The sequence below is a fragment of the Macrotis lagotis genome, chromosome 1 (genome assembly GCF_037893015.1).
Source record: "Macrotis lagotis isolate mMagLag1 chromosome 1, bilby.v1.9.chrom.fasta, whole genome shotgun sequence".
NCBI classification, from domain to species: Eukaryota; Metazoa; Chordata; class Mammalia; order Peramelemorphia; family Peramelidae; genus Macrotis; species Macrotis lagotis.
Genome location: NC_133658.1, coordinates 388,111,904 through 388,132,506, shown reverse-complemented (window position 1 = coordinate 388,132,506; position 20,603 = coordinate 388,111,904). Strand labels below are relative to the sequence as shown.

Sequence of the window (20,603 nt, the reverse complement as noted above, 5' to 3'; positions counted from 1 at the left end):
CACATACTGTCACAAACTTAACCAACCTCATCTTATTCTCTTAGACAAAGTAAGACTAAGTCCTGTGTATGAATCTATACCTGAAGATATTTGTTCTTCATTTTTTTTTTATGTTTTTGCAAGGCAAATGGTGTTAAGTGGCTTACCCAAGGCCACACAGCTAGGTAATTATTAAGTGTCTGAGGCCAGATTTGAACTCAGGTACTCCTGACTCCAGGGCCGGTGCTCTATCCACTGCACCACCTAGCTGCCTTGTTCTTCATTCTTGAGGAAGGCCATGACATCTGGGGAGGTGATGCCATGACAAGCACATGAACTGGATTTGAGTGAGGGAGTGCTGTGCTAAGTCACCAGCCTCATTTTCTCCTCCAGAGCCATCTGGGTCCAGTGGCCAGATGTGAATCAAGATGACTAGAGACAGCCCTAGATGAGAGGCAGTCTGGGTTAAGTGACTTGTCCAAGGTCACAGCTGGTAAAAGTCAAGTGTCTGAGGTTGGATTTGAACTCCTGTCCTCCTGACTTCTAGGCCAGTATTCCATCCTCTGCACCATCTAGCTGTCCTAAAGAAGGGGAGCCTGCATTCTTTTTAGTAAGGGCACTGGATTTAGTAAGGACATTGTTTCTTGATGTAAAGCCCAAATAGGATTCTTTGCAACTTTTATCTACTACTCCTGACTTCTGAAGACAAACAGAACAAATCTAATCTTTCCTCCTTTTGAATAATTGAAGACAGCTATTATGTTACCCCTTAAATCTTCTCTAGGCCAATGTTCTCAGTTTCTTCAAGGCATTTTTTTTTTTAGGTTTTTGCAAGGCAACCGGGGTTAAGTGGCTTGCCCAAGGCCACACAGCTAGGTAATTATTAAGTGTCTGAGACTGGATTTGAACCCAGGTACTCCTGACTCCAGGGCCAGTGCTTTATCCACTACCCCACCTAGCTGCCCCTTCAAGGCATTTTTTTAATGACATGGATTTCAGGACCTTGATCATCCTGGTTGGCCTCCTTTGGGTATTGTTCAACTTTCAGTGATCTGTAACGTCTAGAACTGAACATAATACTCAGGATAAGGTTTCAGGAGAACTATCACAGTGTTTTTGGAAGTTATGGCTTTCTTAATATTCTTCCAGATTGTAGGAGCTCTCTTTTGGGCTACATTATCACATAGATGGTTCATATTACTCTGTATTTTTTTCCAGAACAAAATGTTATGTATTTCTCCCCTACTTGTATTTGGGTAGCTGATTTGTGTACCCAAGTGTAAGATGACATTTTTCCCCTAGTAAATTTCATCTGGTTGAATTCACAGGTCTGTTGAGAAATTTTTGGATCCCAAATCTGTCATCTATTACAATGGCTTTCTCCTCTAAGCTGTGTCTTCTGCAAATGTGATGAGTGTGCCTTCTTGGTTTTTATCCAGCTCATTGATAAACGTATCAAACAGCATAGAACCAAACACAGATCCCTGAGATACCCTGCTGGAGACCTCTTGCCACAGACTTTGATTCTAGTCCACAAATTAATAGAATTACTTAATTTTTGTAGACCCAGAAGAGAAAATAGTAATAGCTAATGGCTAACACTTATATAGTGCTTATTTTATGTCTGGCGCTATGTTAAGCTATTTAAAATAATACTCACATTTGAACCTCAGAGCAACCCTGGAAGGTTATTATTCCCATTTTTACAAATGAGGAAACTGAAGCAAACAGACTTTAAATGACTTACCCAGCTAATATGAGTCTAAGGCTGGATTTCAACTAGGTTTTCCTGATGAAATCTTAAGCAATCATCTAGTTCTACCCACAAGTTTTACAAATGAAGAAAATGAGGCCCAGAGAGGTTGTGTAACTTGCTTAGCACTTTCACATAGGTAATTTCACTGGCAGTATTTGAAAGTAGAACTTCCTGGTCTAAAACTTTCTCTACTGTTTTATTCTTTCTCTTAGGTTTTCTGACTCCTAGTTCAAAGTTGATTCTTTTTTTTTTTCCCTTTTAGTTCAAAGATATGGTTTAAATAGGTAACTCCTGGTAAGGAAGCTCCCTCTAACAATGCAAATAGACAACTCTTCTGAAATGTATGGTCTTAGAGAGATTTACCTGGGGAAAGAAGTGCATTAATTTTCTTGAGAGCATAAAAATCAGAATGTCAACTTGCAATTAGGTCATTCTGACTCTGAGAATGAATCTTTTTACCCCTAGCTAGGCTGCCTCTCAGAGCTTTCCCGGCTACACTCTACTGTCTCCCAGACATGAGGCAACTGAAGAGAGGTTAATCTAAGATCAAAGCTTCAAGTTATTGCTCTTGACGAAGAGATGCCACCTTTTCATTTTTGTGCCCATTAGGTCCTGTATAAAGAACAATAAAATGAAAATTCCTTCATTGACCTCTGAAGGGGTCAACATTTACATAAAATACTTAAATGTTGAGAGAATTTCACTGAACAAAGTCTTATTTTTATTTTTTAAACAATGCAAGGACAATATCTCCTCTATCTGCCACCATTTTTAAATTTCAAAGTATATCAAATATTGACCTATCCTTTCCATAGGAGTTTTGGTCTGTCATTCCTAATATTGTGGATTAAACTGCAGTGGGTAGTGCACCAGGAGTCAGGAAGACTTTAGTTCAAATCTGACATCATACTTTACTAGCTATGTGACCTCAGACAAATCTCTTAATCCTGTTTACCTTAGTTTTCTCATCTTAAAATTAACTGGAGAAGGAAATGGCCAACCACTCCAGTATCTCTGTCAAAAAAATAAACAACCCTCAAATGAGGTCACAAAGAATCAGACAAGATTGAATAATGTCCAAACAATAACTTATTTCTTCATTTTTCCAAAATAACCCACCCACCCAAAAGATAGTGAGGTTCAGCTAGCTCCTAATGAGTTGTTTTATTTACCTGGTATAGATGAAGCAATGTTGATTATTGATAATCTTATCTGATTTATATCTCCTAAGGTCCTCCCAGGCATCCTTCAGGGCAGTTACCACCAGGATGATACAAATTGGAATTAGACCCACAGCTGGTTGGAAAGCATTGACCACTGGAACAAAATTCAAGGTTGCAATGGCCACGAAATAGAGGTTGGCAAACCGATGTAACTGCTCAAAAAAGTTCTTGGGCAGGAAAGATAGCAAGGTGTACTTGGTTGTCTTGATTTGGTTTTTTTTGTACTGTTGATTGGGGTTTTCTTTTGGGGGTCTTCCTTCAAAGGGCAGGTTAGAGATCACAATATACTTTCTTTCCTCTTTGCTCTTCTTTCTTCTTCCTTCCTTTCTCATCTCTGCCCTCTCCTGAATTTCAGGGCTTATGCCATAACTTTTTATTTCCCGGTAAAAAAGTTTTGATCTGAGCAGCTCCATTATTCAGCAGCATGGTCTTGACATCTTTTTCTTCTTTCTCTTGGATGGTATCTTCTGCCTTCTTTCTCAGAGGGATGATTCCAATGGGGTAAAGGAAGCAAAAGATCCAAATCAAGTGCAAAAACAGGTCTAGGCAGAGGCGTGTGCTCAACTTGGCTGCTTCCTTCTCCACCTGTTGAAATGTCTACGTCACCCACAGGCATCTTCCCCTTTCACACAGTCACCTAGGCAGGTAAGATAACCCTGGGTCCTAAAGCCTACCTAGTTCTAAGTTCGAAGAATAACCCATGATTCTCAAAGGATAAAGAAAAGGTAATATGTTGATTGGGACAGCTAGGTAGTATAGTGAATACAACATTGGTCTTGGAAAACTGGAGAAAGAAATGGCAAACCACTCTAGTATTTTTACTAAGAAGACCCCATTCATGGGATTATGAAGAATCCTCATCCTTGAACAATAACAACAACCTTTTAGGTACACTATTGGGCTTCTGTCATTCACCTGCAAGAAGAGATTCTGAAGTTGGTTCTCATAAAATTATGAATCTGTATGCTCTATGCCTTTCTTAAATTTCATCTCAAGCTCTCAATGTGGTACCATATAGGTATATGATAGCACTCCATACCTCTCTCATGTTCATGTTTATCGAATCTTAGGTTTTATAAATCTATCCTCCCTGGATTATGAGTTCCAAGATGATAGAAAACATGGTTTTTTTTTTGTCTTTGTACTCTTCCCTTCCCTCCTCCCTTCCCACTCCCCATACCACACCAAATCAAAACATCTAGCATTCATAATTTGATGGAGGAGACAACATGTAAACAACTATGAGCCAACAATATCAATATTGGATAAAATGGAGGTAGTCTCAAGAGGGAAGAAACTAGGATAAAAGAGGATTAGGAGAGGTTTCTTGTAAAAGGGAGGATTTTAGATGAAACTTAAAGGAAGGGAAGCTAAGAGATGAAGATGAGGAGGGGGTCCAGGTATGGGTGAACAGTCAGGAGGACCAGAGTTCAAATCTGGGCTCAAATACTTAATACTTAGTTGTGTGACCTTGGACAAATCATTTAATTCCATTTAATTCCATTGCTTTCCAAAAAAAAAAAGAAATACTCATATTTAGATAGAGATTATGTAAAGAACAAATAATTGTATAAAGAACAAATCCCTACCTATGAATGTGGATATAAGAAGAACAGAAAGGTAAGTGTCCAGATCCAGGCTATAAAGTGCTTTTAAGTGAAAGGCAGGATTTTATATGTAATGTAAGGGAGAGCCACTGAATTTATTGAGTAGGTAGTGGGAATAGGGAAGTAAGGGGTATGACAGTAGATGAAGAATGATTAAAGATTATTGAGAGAGCAGAGATGATATGCTAGAGAAGGTCACTTATACATGTAAAGCAGTTTGTCTTGGGAAGAAAGGTCACCTCTTCATGTTAATGTGTAGGTGGGGCGGCTAGGTGGCGCAGTGGATAAAGCACCGGCCCTGGAGTCAGGAGTACTTGGGTTCAAATCCGTTCTCAGATCCTTAATAATTACCTAGCCCTGTGGCCTTGGGCAAGCCACTTAACCCCATTTGCCTTGCAAAAAAAAAACACTTAAAAAATAGGTGTGAAGGAAGAAATAGTGCCAGAAGGCATCTGAGCAATTCAAGATGAGTAACAAGTGAGAAGATGGAACAATAAGAACTGCTTTAATTTTTTTTCAGTGAAATATGAGGCAAAGTTCTTAGCTAAGAGGCTGTGGGAGGTTTGAGGAGGGATGGAAAGATTCAGAAAAGCAGCTGCAATAAATTGAATAATGAATAGAGTGTTGTTCAGTCTTATCTGACTCTTCATGATCCCCCTGGTGTTTTCTTGGCCAAGATATAGAAGGGGTTTTCCATTTGCTTCTCTAGTTTATTTTTCTGATGAGGAAACTGAGGCAAATAGGCAACTGAGGTAAATAGGATTAAATGACTTGTTCAGGATCACACAGTCTGAGACCATATTTGAACAAGGTCTTTCTGACTGCAGGCCCAGAGCTCTAACTACTGCCCTCACCTGGGTGCCCTAAGAATAGATTAGGGAGGTATGAAAGGATAGCTTTGACTCAAAGAGGGGCCAGTTCAGATTTTATAACATGAAGCCATAACAGGGACCAGTCAACATGGTTTCAGGATTTTTCTTCAACTTTATTCAATAGCATATGAGTTGGAATGAAGATAGTAGATGGTGAGGTTTGGCAAGGAATGATATTTTATAGAATAAAATGGCATGGGAGTTGAGAGAAGGCAGTGTAGAGCTGAACTACTTCACCAACTGGTTAAGATGGGGAAGGGAGGAAAGCATAGTCAGGTTAGGGATAATGTCTAGTGAAAGAACTGAAGGTTAGAAGAATAGAAGGTGGTAGTGGCAATAAAGAACAAGGTATGGAGTTGCAAGGAAGAGGTAGAATGACAAAAGACTATTATCAGAGTTCATGACTATACATTATATATACATACATATGTATGTATATGTATGTGTGTATATATGTGTGTATATATTATATATAAAGAGAAATATATATATATATTATATATATATATATATATTATATATGTGTGTATGTGTATGTATATTTATAGACAATGGCAAGATCAAAGATATGACCAAATATTTTAGTGTGAAACTGAGGTGGGTGGAGGAGTATGAAATGAATGTGAAATGAATAAGTTGAAGAATCTGAAAATGAGGGTCTTTGAAGGACTATCAATATTTATGTTTATATCTCTTAGTATGAGAGCAGGAGCTCTCACAGAGGTGTGGTTACTAATCAATGGTGATAGAAGGTGAGCCTGGAAGTGGTGCTGGGGAGCAAGGAGTTTTCCAATTCTTTCCTGAACAGTAATTTGGGGTGGGGGGGGTATGACTGAAAGTGCAGCTAGAGCTAGAAAAGGTGGCCAGGGAAGTGGTATTGTTAGGAAGGAGCCAAATCTAAGTGAATCCAAAAAGATGAAGGGAGTGAGAAAGGAAAAAGTTTAAGACTATGATGGCATGGATCTGATATGAGGAAATTGAATCAATGTTACTATAAAAACTTACAACTTATTTTTGTTTTTTGTTTATTCCCATATGGGCAATTATCTTTATTTGCCCTTGACATTGGGCATCATTGAATACTCTTTGATTTAAGCATACTCTTGAAAGTCTCAGACACAGATATAATGAAAATATCTTTTGTAACTTCTTTTCTACCTATGAGACTCCGGGCAAGTCACTGAATCACCACAAAATTCAACCTCACAAATTCAGGATGGAAGAGGTGTGGATTCATATTGAAAAAAGATTTAGTAGTTTTGCAAATCATATAGTCCTGTATAGTTTTAAAAGCACTTTACTCACATTATGCTTCTGAGGTAACTGGTAGAAGTAAATGGTTAAATACATCAGAGAGTGGAGGTAAAAAAATTTTTTTTTGCCAAGTTCTGGCCCCAAGGAATTCTTCATTTACACATAAAGGAACAGAAAGATAAAGAGACCTGCCGAAACCATATGATAAAGTATCAGAGTTTGGGCATAACCCCAAGTTTTCTGACTGTATGGCCAGGATTTAGGCAATATTCCATGCCACCTTTCTTTTCATGGTCCCCAGAGTCTACAATGTATTGCATTGTTGTGGGTTTTTGTTTGTTCTTCATGCTGGAAGAGAACAAAAATGACATCACTATGTTGGGATCAATGTCCAGCATGTTCAGCTGTGTGGTTGATCAGAACAAAATCAGTTTGAAATGTTCTACTACAGGTTGGATACAAACAATCCATGTGAACATTTGGGAGGGAGATTTCTCTAAAGTTGCACATCTCACATTTCTTTTGAGCTATCTCAATCCTACTTTACTCATTGAGCTCAATGCCTTTTTGATGTGGGAGTGCCATACCATGTGTGCCAGTGTCTCCCATGTCTCACATTTGATACCAAGTTCTTGAGAAGGAGTGTAAAATGTCCTTGAACTACTTCTGACGACTTATATGAGTTCTCTGTAAAATAGTCTTTTAGGCAAGTGTAATTTTGTCATTTGGACAACATGGTCAGCCTATTGGAGTTGTCCTCTTTGTAGTAAAGTTTTAATACTTGGCAGTTCTGCTTGAGAAGGACCTCAGTGTCCAGATACCTTATCTTGCCAGGTGATCTTCAGAATTTTCCTAAGACAATTCAAATGAAATGGTTCAATTTTCTGGTTTGGAGATGATAAATTATCCACATTTCCACAGGCTTACAAAAATGAGGACAGCATAATGACTTCAGCTGATAGGCAGTCTAATACCTCTTCTTTCCCATAAATTCTTTTTTTTTTTAGGTTTTTGCAAGGCAAATGGGGTTAAGTGGCTTGCCCAAGGCCACACAGCTAGGTAATTATTAAATGTCTGAGGCCGGATTTGAATTCAGGTACTCCTGACTCCAAGGCCAGCACTGTGCCACCTAGATGCCCCTCCCATAAATTCTTTAAGAACCTCCCAAATCCTGAGCTAGCTCTGTCAGTGAATGCATCAAACTCATTATTTGTATATCCATGGAAAGTATACTGCCAAAGTAAGTGAACTTGTCCACAGTAATCAAAATTTCTCCATATGCTGTAACCAATGGTTCTATATATGGATGGTATGTTGCTGCCTGGTGGAGCACCTGTGGGTTTCTTGGTATTAATTATTAGGCCAAAATTAACATAAGAGGCACAGAATTGATTGTATCTCAGAGGCTGCATTGAGTGCATAGTTATCTGCAAACAAAAAGTTGTATACTAACTCTCCACTTTAGTATAGTTTTGTAGCCTTTTCAAATTAAAATGCCAATGTTGTTTTTTTCTCTTCATTGAAGATATCTGACATCACCAAAATTATCATGCTAAAAAGTATGGGAGCAAGCACACAGCCCTGCTCCACTCCATTGATGACTGGGAAAGTACAAGAGCATTGTCCATTATCCAGAATGCCAACATGAAACCAAAACCATACTTCTGGACTTCTCTCAGAAATCAAATTTCATCATGATCTTCTTCAGGCCCTCACGACTGACAGTATCAAAGGCCTTGGTTAGATCAGTGAACATTATATACAGACCTCTGTTCTGCTCCCAGTATTTCTTCTGGAGTCGTCAGATAGCAAACATTACATCAACATTCCTTGGCCCTTTCTGAAGCCAAGCTGGCTCTTGGGTAGATAACCATATTCCAGATAAAGGAGAGGACTCTACTAGAATCTTATTAGGAATGACTGAAAGAGAGATAAATCCCTTCCACTCACTGTCTGCTGCCATAGTTGTCATAGAACAACCTATTTCCTTTTCCTTTATAGAGATCAACATTGGAGTCATCCTTGGTCTCTTTGGAGGAAAACTTCCTCTTGCCATATAACCAGGATGATTCTTTCAGCTTTAGTATGAATAAGAGGACTTCCCCCCCTCCTTATAGATTTCTGCTAGAATGGAATCAAAACCAGGTGCATTGCCACATGAGAGGAACCTTCTGACATTCAAAACCTTGTCTTCAGTTAGAAGTTTAGTTAAAGAGGAAATGACTTCAACCTGAGATAAATGGTCAGTGGTTTCTGCAACAGTTGATGATGGTCTATTGAGAACACTAAAGAAATGTTTAGCCCATCTCTCAAAGGTCACATCAATGTACTGTATACTACAGGTAGGAGTGTAGGGTGTGTTCAAGAAAGACTAGTACCTCTGATGTGAGGTCTGTCAAACTCTTTTAAGGACTGCTGAGTTCCTTTCAGGGTTGCTTTCCACCTTTGATAGCCATCTGAGCCACTGAACTCTCAACCTGTGGCTCCAGAAAGCTATAGCATGCACAGTGGCCACAATTTGGTAAACCATTTTGATAGACAGGCTAAATCAGGTTGAGGATAACCAAGGGGATCTCAAACCTATCAGCAAGCTGGGGGGGGAGTATCTACCCCAAGCATGTGAAGATTTTCCCTGGTGGAATGGGCAGATAAGAACAATTCACTCTAATGACCAAGAATGTGTTTGTGGAGTACCTAGAGCTTGGTTAGATACTGAAGATGCCAAGGTCATCTAGAGCCATCACTTGACTGTGTTGTGATATACATCACATTGATGTGACCCTTGAGAGAGTGGATAAATACTTCTTTTGTGTTCACAGTAAACCACTGGACTGTGTTGACTTTGTTCTTTTTTTTTTAGGTTTTTTTTTTTTTTTGCAAGGCAATGGGGTTAAGTGGCTTGCCCAAGACCGCACAGCTAGTTAATTAGAAAGTGTCTGAGGCCATATTTGAACTCAGGTACTCCTGACTACAGGGCTGGTGCTCTATCCACTGTGTACCTAGCCACTCCCCCCCCCCCCCCATGTTGACTTTGAAAGAGAGGTAAGCCAATGACTTTGCCTCACTTAAAGTCAATTTTCACAAGAATCAAAAGACATTGCCCATACCACTTTATCATTCCTACCTCAAAAAGTCCTTTGGTGATAGGCAAGTGATGAAGCAGCAAGTGCAGATACACTGGGAACCACAGTCACAACCTTACACACTGGCAGTTCAGGTCCTGGGGTTTTCTCCTTCCTGGAAACAGCACTGGGATGTGGTAATCCGCTGGGTGTTTGAGCAGTCTTTTACGGACCACATTGCTCACTTCCTGGTGTGAGCAAGAGGTTAGAAAAGGTGGCCTAAAAATTGTACCCACCACAGGTGCTCATATGGGCTATCCAACCTATGGTAGAGCATTCCGAGCTCATATTGTTCTGATCAGCCACAGTTGGATACACAGTGACTTGTCTATAACATAGTGATGTAAATTTTTCCTTTTTTTGATAATGAAGGACAAGGACCAATACCATAAGTACTTATGGTTTGTTGAACAAATGAATGAATCTATGATGCTTGATATATAAGTCCTAATTCAGGTCTCATCTACAGAATGAAACAAGTGGGACTATCAGTGTTGGATAAGCTTTTATGGAGCACTTCATTATATAGAAGGTGCCTTCAATGAAGAAGTGTCTCACTGCCATTTATATTGCAAACCAGAATGCCCTAATTATCACTTTTTAAGGAGCTAGCTTCCAATAGAGTGTTCTCTATTTTTTTGTCTGAATTTTCCATTAATTCTAGCAGTTTCTTGATCTTTCCTGCATAAACTTTCATGACTATGGTTATATCCATGCTAAGTAAGTGTTAAGGCTGTGCCCTTACTAGATATTTCATTGAGAAAGCCTTCTTAGAGGCAGCTAAGTGGTGCAGGGCATAGAGCACCAGCCCTGGAGTCAAGAGAACCTTAATTCAAGTCCAGCCTCAGACACTTAATACTTACTTAGCTGTGTGACTTTGGGCACATCACTTAACCCCATTGCCCTGTAAAATAACAAAACAAGAAGAGAAAGCCTTCTTCATGTGTGTGTGTATTGCAAGGAATAAGTAGTTTCCCAAATATTTGTATTTCTTGAAAGGTTGTTCTACTTAACAGGTTATCAGAAAGGATCATTTTTCCCCTTTTATTTAGTTTAAATTTCCCATTATATCATTTCTTTCCTACTTTGTGGAACACTATATATATGAAGCACTGAGCTAGGTGATAGGGCTATGAAACCAATCACTAATTGCAAGGAACTTCTATTATGTTGAAGATAATGTAGAATGAAATACTCGAAGTCAGTATCCACCAGGGCCACTAATCAATGAGCCAAGTGCATTGATCCAGGGCTGGTCTTCAGCAAAATGATAATGCAGAAAAAAAATGATGATACAGAGCACCTTTTACAGGTCTTAAATCTAAAACACATCCTGATATGCTGATGTTCCAATAGAATGTAAGTCCCTTGAGGACTTTAACAGTCTTGCTTCTATATTTATTTCCCCAGATACTTGATATAGCAGAGACTTGATAAATATTCATTACATAAGATTTAGAATTAGAAGGGGCCATAGAGACCATCAAGTTGAATCCATTTTACAGAAGATATAGGGGATAAGATAGGTTATTTGATTTCATATTGGGTTATATGGTCAGTGGCACAGTTAATTCTCAACTCTTTCTTCATTCCTTTCCTTTCTTCTTCTCAAAGAACAACTAAAATTGCCTTCCAAATCTAAATCATATGATCCTATTACTTACTTTTAGAAAAAGGATCCAGTAAATTCATTCACATATGACCGGAATAGCCTTGAAGCTTAGTTCTCCCTGTAGTTTTTGGATTATTTGTGCATATCAGTTATCCTATTTTCCTGTCCTTACATAATTACCAAGACATGGTAAATATGTTTGATTCTTGAAAATTTGCCATTCAAATGTTTCTGGGTTGTAAAATGTATTATTAAAAAAAATCCCTCTATCTCTGGCATTGGACTCTTGGGTGAATCTGAAAGCCCCATCCCTCAATGCTAATGCTTACAATGAATTCTGCCTCTTATGGTCCAGGGATCTGGGGAACAGATGCCCAAGCAGATGGTTTTTGTTTCCCCACTGTATTTTTTTTTGGTGAGTAGTGGTATAATACAATTTTTATACATCACTTGGAAAATCTTTTCCAAAGTTCCTCACTCATTCACTCTTGGATATTTCTGAGTTTCTTTCCAGGTAAAATGGAGTTACAAATGGACATCATGCAAATTGTTAAAAGAGAAGAAATTACAAAAGTGAGATAGCTATTATTTACCTCCATGATGGTTGGTGGATATTGTGGACTGATTATATACGTCTGTGTGTGTGTGTGTGTGTGTGTATACATTTATGCATGCCTAAGTTCTTTTATATAGGCTCAAATGGTAGAATAATCTCTTTCCTCTTTTACTGACTGGTTCCCTGAGCTATTGCTTAGCCCCCCAGTCTCTGAGACAGTATTGATTCTGGGACAATCATACTAATTTATCCCAATATAGGGATGGCAAGCCTCATACTGTAGATGCCAGTAAGTGTCCTAAAAATTCCTAATGATTTTATTTGCCAGGCATCTCATATTGTTGCTTAAATCACAGGAGATCAAAATAGACTAGGCACAGAATGTTAGATAGAGCTTGAAGATTTCTTAGAAATCATGTAGTCCAATTTCTTCATTCTAAAAATTATTTTGGAATAATTTTTGATATTTTTGTTTTTATACCACCTATTTGTCACTATATTTCTCCCCTTCCCTTTCCCCCTCCCAGACTGCCATTCCATTTATCAAATAAATTTTAAAAGGAATAAAGGAGAAAAGAGAAGAAAAAAATCAGCAAAACTGATCAATATATTAAAAAAAGAGTTACATTCCATACTCATAAACCAAATACTTCTTACATCTCTTTATGAGGACCATGCATTGATCTTTAAAATTTTCCAACATTTGTATTCAGCTCTTTTATGCTAACTCCTTCATTTTATCATCATTTATTAGTTCTATGACTATGAAAAAGTCACTTAACCTTTAAGTGCCTCAACTTCCTTATCTGTACAATGGGAATAATAATGCTTGTATTATTTGTCCCTCATATACTTTGCAAACTTCAAAGTGCAATATAAATATGAGAGATTGTGCACAGTGCATTAGATTTGAGGCTAGAGGTCTTGTATTCAAATTTCACAGCTCTACAACTTGGCAGTCTTGTGACCTTGGGAAATTTGCTTAATCTTTCTGGGCCTCAGGTTTTTAATCTAAAAAATGGGTATCAATATCAGCACTACTTACTCTATAGCTGTTTCATAAGGAAAGTGTTTAGTAAACCTTAAGGGGAACTATAAACAAGTACAATAGTTGTTAATCCTTTCTTTGCTCCCAATCTTCAAAAGATGGGAAAAGAATGTTACCATGATTTTTTTGATATACAGAACCCTCAGGGAAGAAACTATATCTACTAAAGGAAATAATCACTTTTTTTTTTCAGTTTAGAGGATTAGAAAGTTACCTGGGGCACTGAGAGGTTAAATGATTTATTCCCTTCCCCCTCTTCTACTCACACCAAGTGTCAGGCAAAATTGGTCAGAGATGGATTCTAAACTCAAGTCTTTCTTCTCCTAAGCATGAATCTCTAGCCACTACACCATGTTGCTTTCCAATCTTCAGAAATTTAATAATAAATAAGGATACTCTAGCCTCTTCTCCAGTGCCTAATATACTTAATAAATGCTTGCTGATCAAGTTGTACATTGCTATCAAATATCCGTGAACTAGCATGGACAGAATTAATATGATGTATGGAGAGAAGATTGGCTTGGGTCTCTTAAGTCCTACCTCAAACACAATGTACATATCATTTAATTGGTCTCAGTTTTATGATGTCTAAAAGAGGGATTCTTATACACTTTTCTCAATTCCTTTGAAGAAAAGACCTACATAAATGAGATTTGCTATTTTATGGATGAGTTGTATATAAGAAAATTATAATACAAAAGAGATGCCAGTTTCTTGCTTGCACCAATAAGACTTTGTAAACCTGTTTTAAGAGATGATAAAATAAACATATTATTTCTCTTACTTTTCATATATTTGAATGTTGGAGGAGTTGATTTCTTGGTCAAATCTGTATTTCTCATAGTCTTCCATACCATCTTTTACCATGATGATCAGCAGTACAATAGCCAAAGGCAACATGGTGATTTCTCTGTGGAAGACTTCTATAGATGGCATCCAGTTCAGAATCACCAGAAAAAGAAAGTAGAGATTAGCCCACCTGCAAGAGGCAAAGAGATTAGAGTTCAAATCAGACATGGAAGGCAAAACAAAAGAAAATTAAAAAAAAACAACCAAATGAAAAGTATCCTAGGTGGCAAAATACATTTTCTTGTTTTCCTTCATATTCTGGACTCTATAACAGAAAAATATGATATTCTCATAAAAATAATATTAATAATTCATTTGCACAGTGCTTTAAAGTCTTCAAAGTCTTTTCCTCACAACCCTGTGAGATCAGTTGTAAAAGAATTATTCTATAGAGGCAGCAAGGTGGCACAGTGCCACTAGAGTTAACAGTTCAAACCCAGCCAGTTCATATCAGATACTACCTGTGAGACCTTTCTATCTGCCTCAATTTTCTCATCAGTAAAAGGGAGAAAATAATAGCACCTACTTCCTAGAGTTATTGTGAGGATAAAATGAGATACTATTGTAAAATACTTAGCAAACCTTGCTAAATTATATAATCATTAGTTAATATATGCATTTTACAGATGAAGAAATAGGCATATTGAGAGTAAGTGGCCTTCCTGTGATTAGATAGCTAGTAAGTTTGGAGGTGGTGGTGGGGCAGATTTCAAACTCAGATCACCTAGCCCTAGAGATTCTGTACCTATCCACTAATACAGTTAGAACTGGAGAATTTTAGGGAAAAGGGGAATTTTAGAGCAGAGATTCTTCACTACTTTTGTGTCATGGTTTCTTTTTGGCACTTTGGTAAAGCCTCCAAATATTTTCTTGGATTAAAGTTCTTAAGGTCTTAAGATAAAATATTTAGCATTACAAAGGAAACCAATTATACTGAAATATTTGAGTCATCAAAATATTTTTTTAAAAACTAAATTTATGGATCCCTGATTATTTCTGGTTTAGGGTAGTACCTAGAATTTGTAAATTATATTATATTTTTCAAAGGGCTTCTAATTTTAAAATTGCACATTTCTCAAATGAGAAAATGGAAGCTCCAAGGGATTAAATACAGATTGGGTTAAACATGTCTAAGCAGCATTTCATGTTAAAGAGACCAGAGGGTTATGGCTGACCATAATTTTTATTTGATCACAACATTAATAAGGAGTCAAAAAGTGATGTGGTTGTTTAAAGAGCTGATGCACTGACAGAATTTACAACATTTAGATGAAAGGATCTAATAGTTCCAATAACATTTTTATTAGTCATATCATATCTGAAATGTTGAATCTTCTTTGGGAATATCATGGAAAGAGTGATTGATATGAGCAAGCTTAGAATAGACTGAGAAAATGGAATCCAGAGGGATCTGTAAAATCTTTCCATGAAAGTTTGAAGTTTCTTGGGACACTTAACTTGGAGAAGATTTGAAGACTACTTTTAAATACCTGAAGGATTGACCAGCAGAAGAGAGATTAGAATCATTCTGTGATCCTCTGGAGGGAAGAACTATGAAAGGGAATTACAGAGAGGCAGATTTCATGGTAATATATGCAAGACCTTGTCAGTACTTAGATATTTAATAATGGAATGTCTAGCTTGTAAAATAATCACTTCCTGTCACTGGAGGCACTCAAGAAGATGATAATGGGTCTCTTGTTGGGGGTGTTGTATAAGGGATTTCTGTTTTGGGTTCAAGACTAGCAGATTGGACTTGATTATGGTTTAGGATCTCTTTCAGTTCTAGAATTCTATAAATCTAGATTGGCTTGAAGTTACATAGTTGGTTAGTAGCAGAAATGAGACTCATATTCATGACCCAATTCCTAATCTCATCAAATCTGTCCTTTAAACTCTTCTAAAATTGAGCAGAATCTAATGAACTTCAAATATACATAAATGACATTCTATCTGTTCCAGTGTTGTACTGTCTCTTATTGCCATAGAATTCCTTCTTGTCTCTCCTAAACTCCCTTTAAATTCAGCTTTGTCAGAAACCATCTCTGACAACCATGACTTTTTAAAAAAGAAAGATCAACTTCATAAGTTGTTTCTTTCCTACCTTTGAGAACTAACCAAGTTTATAAAATACTTCACACTAGTAAACTTTGAAGAGATCAGTTAATCTCTATCTGAAACAGATTCCATTATTTTTTTGGGGGGGTGTAATGAAAGCCACTTGTATGACTTTGAGAAAGTCATATCTCTGGATCTCAGTTTTTTCATCTGTAAAATGAAGGTACTAGACTAGATGACCTTTGAAGTCCCTTCCAACTCTAGGTCTCTAATTGCCTGATCTTAACTTCAGCAGCTAAGTCATACCTGTGAAATTGCTTGAAGAGGTTTCGGGGTACAAAGTTGAACAGGGTGTATTTGGTGGTGTGGATCCTATTGCCAGAGTAAAACTTTGAAACTTTTGCCCAGTCTTGGTGAAATATCTTGTTATTAGGAAAAACAATCCGTTGTTGACTTAGATTGTAGCTTTGTCTCTCTTTAGCCACAGACAACAGTGGAGTGGATTCTGAAGGAGTCTGGAAGAAGTTGTCCTTAACTCGCCCTTGCCAGCGAAACCAAGAGGAATCCACTGACAGAGCCATCTTGACTGGTAGGTTAAGGCTGAAAAAAAACATATACAATGTAGGGATTAAATGAGAGGGATTTAAGAGATACAGAAGCTGTCTTGATCTTTAACAGGCAAAAGCACCAGTTTGGCCATATGGAAAGACAGGTGGATCATGATTTAGGAGACTTGCTCTGTGGCTAATTGTGTGATGGTTCTATAGTGAATGACTTCATCTCTCAGTTTCTGTTTTCTTTCTGTTTAATGGGGATAATAATATACTCCCTTAAATCACTTTTTAGTTTAGTTGTGCTTCTAGAGACTACCTATTAAAGTGAAATTCTACTTAGGAAGGGTATAGTACAAGTTGCTGTCATCAGTTAACAAATTTGCATGAGTCAGATACAAATAAAGGGAAATTTTGATGGGATATTGGAGTTAAGGATGAGGATCATGAGATACTTGTGAGCAGAACTGACCCAGATAGGACTTCAATGGGAGGTTCTGGGGAGTCATAAAGAGGAGAGGAAGAAGTCAGAGTGTATAGGAGAAGGTTTGAATAATGTTGAAGGAAAACCTTGGCTGCTTTTCAATTTTGTCTAGGATTGGTCCTGCCTTAAACTAAGGAGTAGAGAGATTCAAAATGTCAATGGGATTATTCTTCATGGCCAAGAATCCCACGTTTCTGAGTTCCAATGATCTTCATTGTATTTGAACTTCCTGAAGATCAAATGTGGGGGATTTCTAAGAAATGAGATGAAATAGTTACTCACTAAGAATGTGTAGAAGCCAAATGAAGGTAGTGCCTTTGTGTCAAAAAGATAATTATCTGCCTCAGGGAGAAAGAACTGTATCTAGCCACAGGGGAGGGGCACATTGCAGATGATACTTAACTATAGTTATTGTTTAATTTTAACCAAAGGCTCACAACATGGTAAGACCAACAAAACCAGCTATGTGACATTGTTCTTCTGCTCTAGGGACTGAAACTATAGAAAACTGATAGCCAGACTTCACACGTGATTCACGTTTGTCTGCAGTACTCCCTTTCTGAGGTTCTTCCAAGCTATTTTATGTAACACAGTTTCCCCTCTCCCTCCCCATCTCCTCTTTCTCCTCCCCTCCTCTCCCTTCCCTCCCCTCTGTCTGTCTGTCTCTGTCTCTCTCTCTGTTATCCTTGCCCTAGCTCTTGAGATCTAGCTCTGTTTGTAAAATTCTACACCTTCACTTTACCTTTTTTTAAAAAAAATAGAATGATATGATATCTTGACTTCAAGGTTATTATAAACTTGTCTTAATACTGTGAATGTAATAAAAATAAAATCTCAAGTCAAAAATAGACTCAGTGAAGCCTTTAATACTTAGAATTTGGCTTATATGGCAATCTTTTATAGAGTATCTGGTACTTATGTGGGGCACTTGAGGCATAGCCAGTGCCTGTCATGGAATACTGATGTGCCTAAAATTCAAGGATGGACAGGAAATGACATTCTACCACCAGAGAAAGTCAGATATCTTTCATATTGCCTGGGATGGAATCTGCTTTACAGCAGGTTTGCATTCAGGTTTACCAAGTTCTTTGGAATTCTTTTCCAAAGAACTTTTCCTTTTTGTTCTTAGGATCACCACATTGCTAATTCGAGTCTTGATTGACACTATCTCCCTTAGCCTTCTCCCCTATGATTGGAGGGCTGGAGGGCAGAATCTCAAACTCCTCCTAATGCCTTCCTTTTCAGAAGGTAGAAATTGGATTTTTTTTCCTGTCTCATCCCACTCTGCATCTGTTGCATCTCCCTGGTCTCAACAACATTGACAAGATGCCCCTGATGGTCTCTCATCATCTTTCTTGCCTCCTTTTGTGTTGTCTCTCCCCCCCCCCCATTAGTTTATAAGTGCCTCAACAGAAGGAATTATCTTTCTTTTTTTTTTTAATTGTACTCCCAGCACTTAGCACAATGATTGACTCATAGTTCATTGAGTTATTGGGTTGTCTGAGGTCACACAGGCAATGAGCATCAGAGGTAGGATATGAATCTAAGTTCTCTGATCTCAGAGCCAGCACTAATTTCACCAGGTTGTCCCTTCTGTGTAATCTGTCTCTTTAACTACAGAGTAAATGCTCTGATGACAGGCACCAGGTGAACCTTATTTTTCTCATGCATGTCTCCCCAGTGAGATTGAGGCAGAGATCTGTTCATGGTAGGAGCTTGGTGAATGGCACTGACCACTGCAAATCTCAACTCATTCAGAAATGGAAGCACTGTTTCATAAATGTAACCTTATGGATTGTGCTTCCAGGACAGGAAGGTTCTTCCTGAGCACTCATTTAGTTGTAAACAAAAATGTCTTCTCAGGGAAACTGAACAATAAAACAGGGAGCCTGGAATTTGGGGAATGGGGAATTACCATTGGTTTGAGTTTTAGGGGTCAGGGTAAGGAGGTCATTTGTCTAAAGCTGGGTACTGTACTATGTGACTCCTTGAGGTGCCTCCAAGCTTCATGTAACTCAGATTTTATTCTTTGATGTGACATCAAACATTAACAGTGAACTTACCCATTCACCTACCCATCATTGCTAATTAAATTTCAGATTGCCTTGGGCTTGAAGTTGCAGTAATTGGGCACCAATTATTTTCACAGGTATCATCTCTCATTTCATTTCATTTATTTTTTTTTCCCTGAGACATTGACACATCTAGGCTAACTTGCCCAGTTAATTACAGTCTTTTTTTTTGTAATTCTGAATTTCAAGCATTTTTTTCCTGTCCTGAACACTTAATAGAATGAATATCTTCTTCATCATTTTCCGTCTTCAACTATTTCCACCAGAATTTTGCAAATCTCTCCTGCTGTGGCAACCTTGTTTGTGTTCTACCAAAAAAGGGTATCTTATCATCTATTAATGTTTAAAGAGAATTTTAGATTGGACATGAGGGGAGGTGGTGTTGGGGAAAGATAGAGAACTGACTTTAGGAGTACCAGTTAAGGGTAACATAGCACGTTAAGATTTGCAAAGTACTTTACATCTAATATATCACTTGATCTTCATAGTAACACTGAGATAGATGTTATTCCCATGTTATAGTTATGGAAACTGAGTCTGAGAGAGGTTAAATAACTTACTCAGATTTGCACAGCTAACAAGTAGTTGAGACATGTCTTTTTTATTTCAAGTGCCATTCCCATTTTACAGATTAAGATAGGGGGATTTAAATAATTGTCTCTTGTTCTAATCCTATTGCTTCTCTCTTCTCTCTTCTCCCTCCCCCCCTTCTGTTTAGAAACAGAAATCTTTTCTGGGGATTTCTCAGCCTCACTGAATTACTGTATTATACTTATTATAATTTCTGGAACCTTTTTTTCCCCCTTTTTTGCTCCCTCCCTACCCCCTAATGGGAGTCACAGCTCAGGAATGAAGTTCCTGTCAATTCCTGGATCTGTATGCTCCACAGCTGTCCATGTTAGTATAAGAGTCCTACCTTGAGCCACCCACAGACACCCTGAATGACAAATAGAGAGTAGGTGGAATTTTCAACTTTGAACAGTCTGTAATGAAAATATCTGTCCTTATTTGACTGGTTCACAAACTAGCTTGATGGAGATTTTGAAAAGCATATGTGTATATACATACCAACATATATACTCTCTCTGTTTTTAATCTCTTTCTTTGTTTCTCTGCTTCTATATTTCTCTCCATGTATATGTATATATGTGTGTATTTATTTGTTCACTTTGAAAGAGTTAATAATTTCTAGTATGAGAAAGGTTTGGTAAGGGGTGGGGAAGAAAACCTGTCAATTTAAAAACAGAATATTCCATATTCTCTTGTCAATAGGATTCAGTGTCTATGAGTCTTACAAGTCATTATAGGTCTTCACTGTTACAAAGCAACTGCTTATTTCTTGATTATTCCCTAATGTATTTCTCATAAGGACTATTTCAGATCTTTTCCCCCTTTCCTGAAGCTCCCTCCACCATTCCCTGACCAACTCTCCTCCTTGCCTCTTTTTATTAATTTTTTAGTTACTTCCTTTCCTATTTTATTCAGGAAAATGAAACCCCCTTGACACAAAATACAGCAAATAGTGTCAAGTATGTCCAAAATTCTTGTTCTATCTTCATC

At 37.7% G+C, this 20,603-nt stretch overlaps 1 protein-coding gene across 5 annotated transcripts in view; it reads right to left on the bottom strand.

The window, feature by feature from the left end:
* Positions 1 to 20,603, bottom strand: part of ATP10B (ATPase phospholipid transporting 10B (putative)) — a 304,974-nt gene that overhangs the window by 120,203 nt on the left and 164,168 nt on the right. For 4 of the 5 annotated variants that reach the window (XM_074212482.1, XM_074212485.1, XM_074212483.1 and 1 more), the window contains 2 exons: positions 16,243 to 16,536; positions 13,814 to 14,008 (listed from right to left, as the gene is read on the bottom strand). In XM_074212482.1, the coding sequence (XP_074068583.1) occupies positions 13,814 to 14,008; positions 16,243 to 16,517 (470 nt within the window). In that variant the 5' untranslated portion in view covers positions 16,518 to 16,536. Of the gene's footprint in view, positions 1 to 2,907; positions 4,083 to 13,813; positions 14,009 to 16,242; positions 16,537 to 20,603 lie in introns of those variants that run through there. The other variant, XM_074212486.1, reaches the window with a different exon arrangement.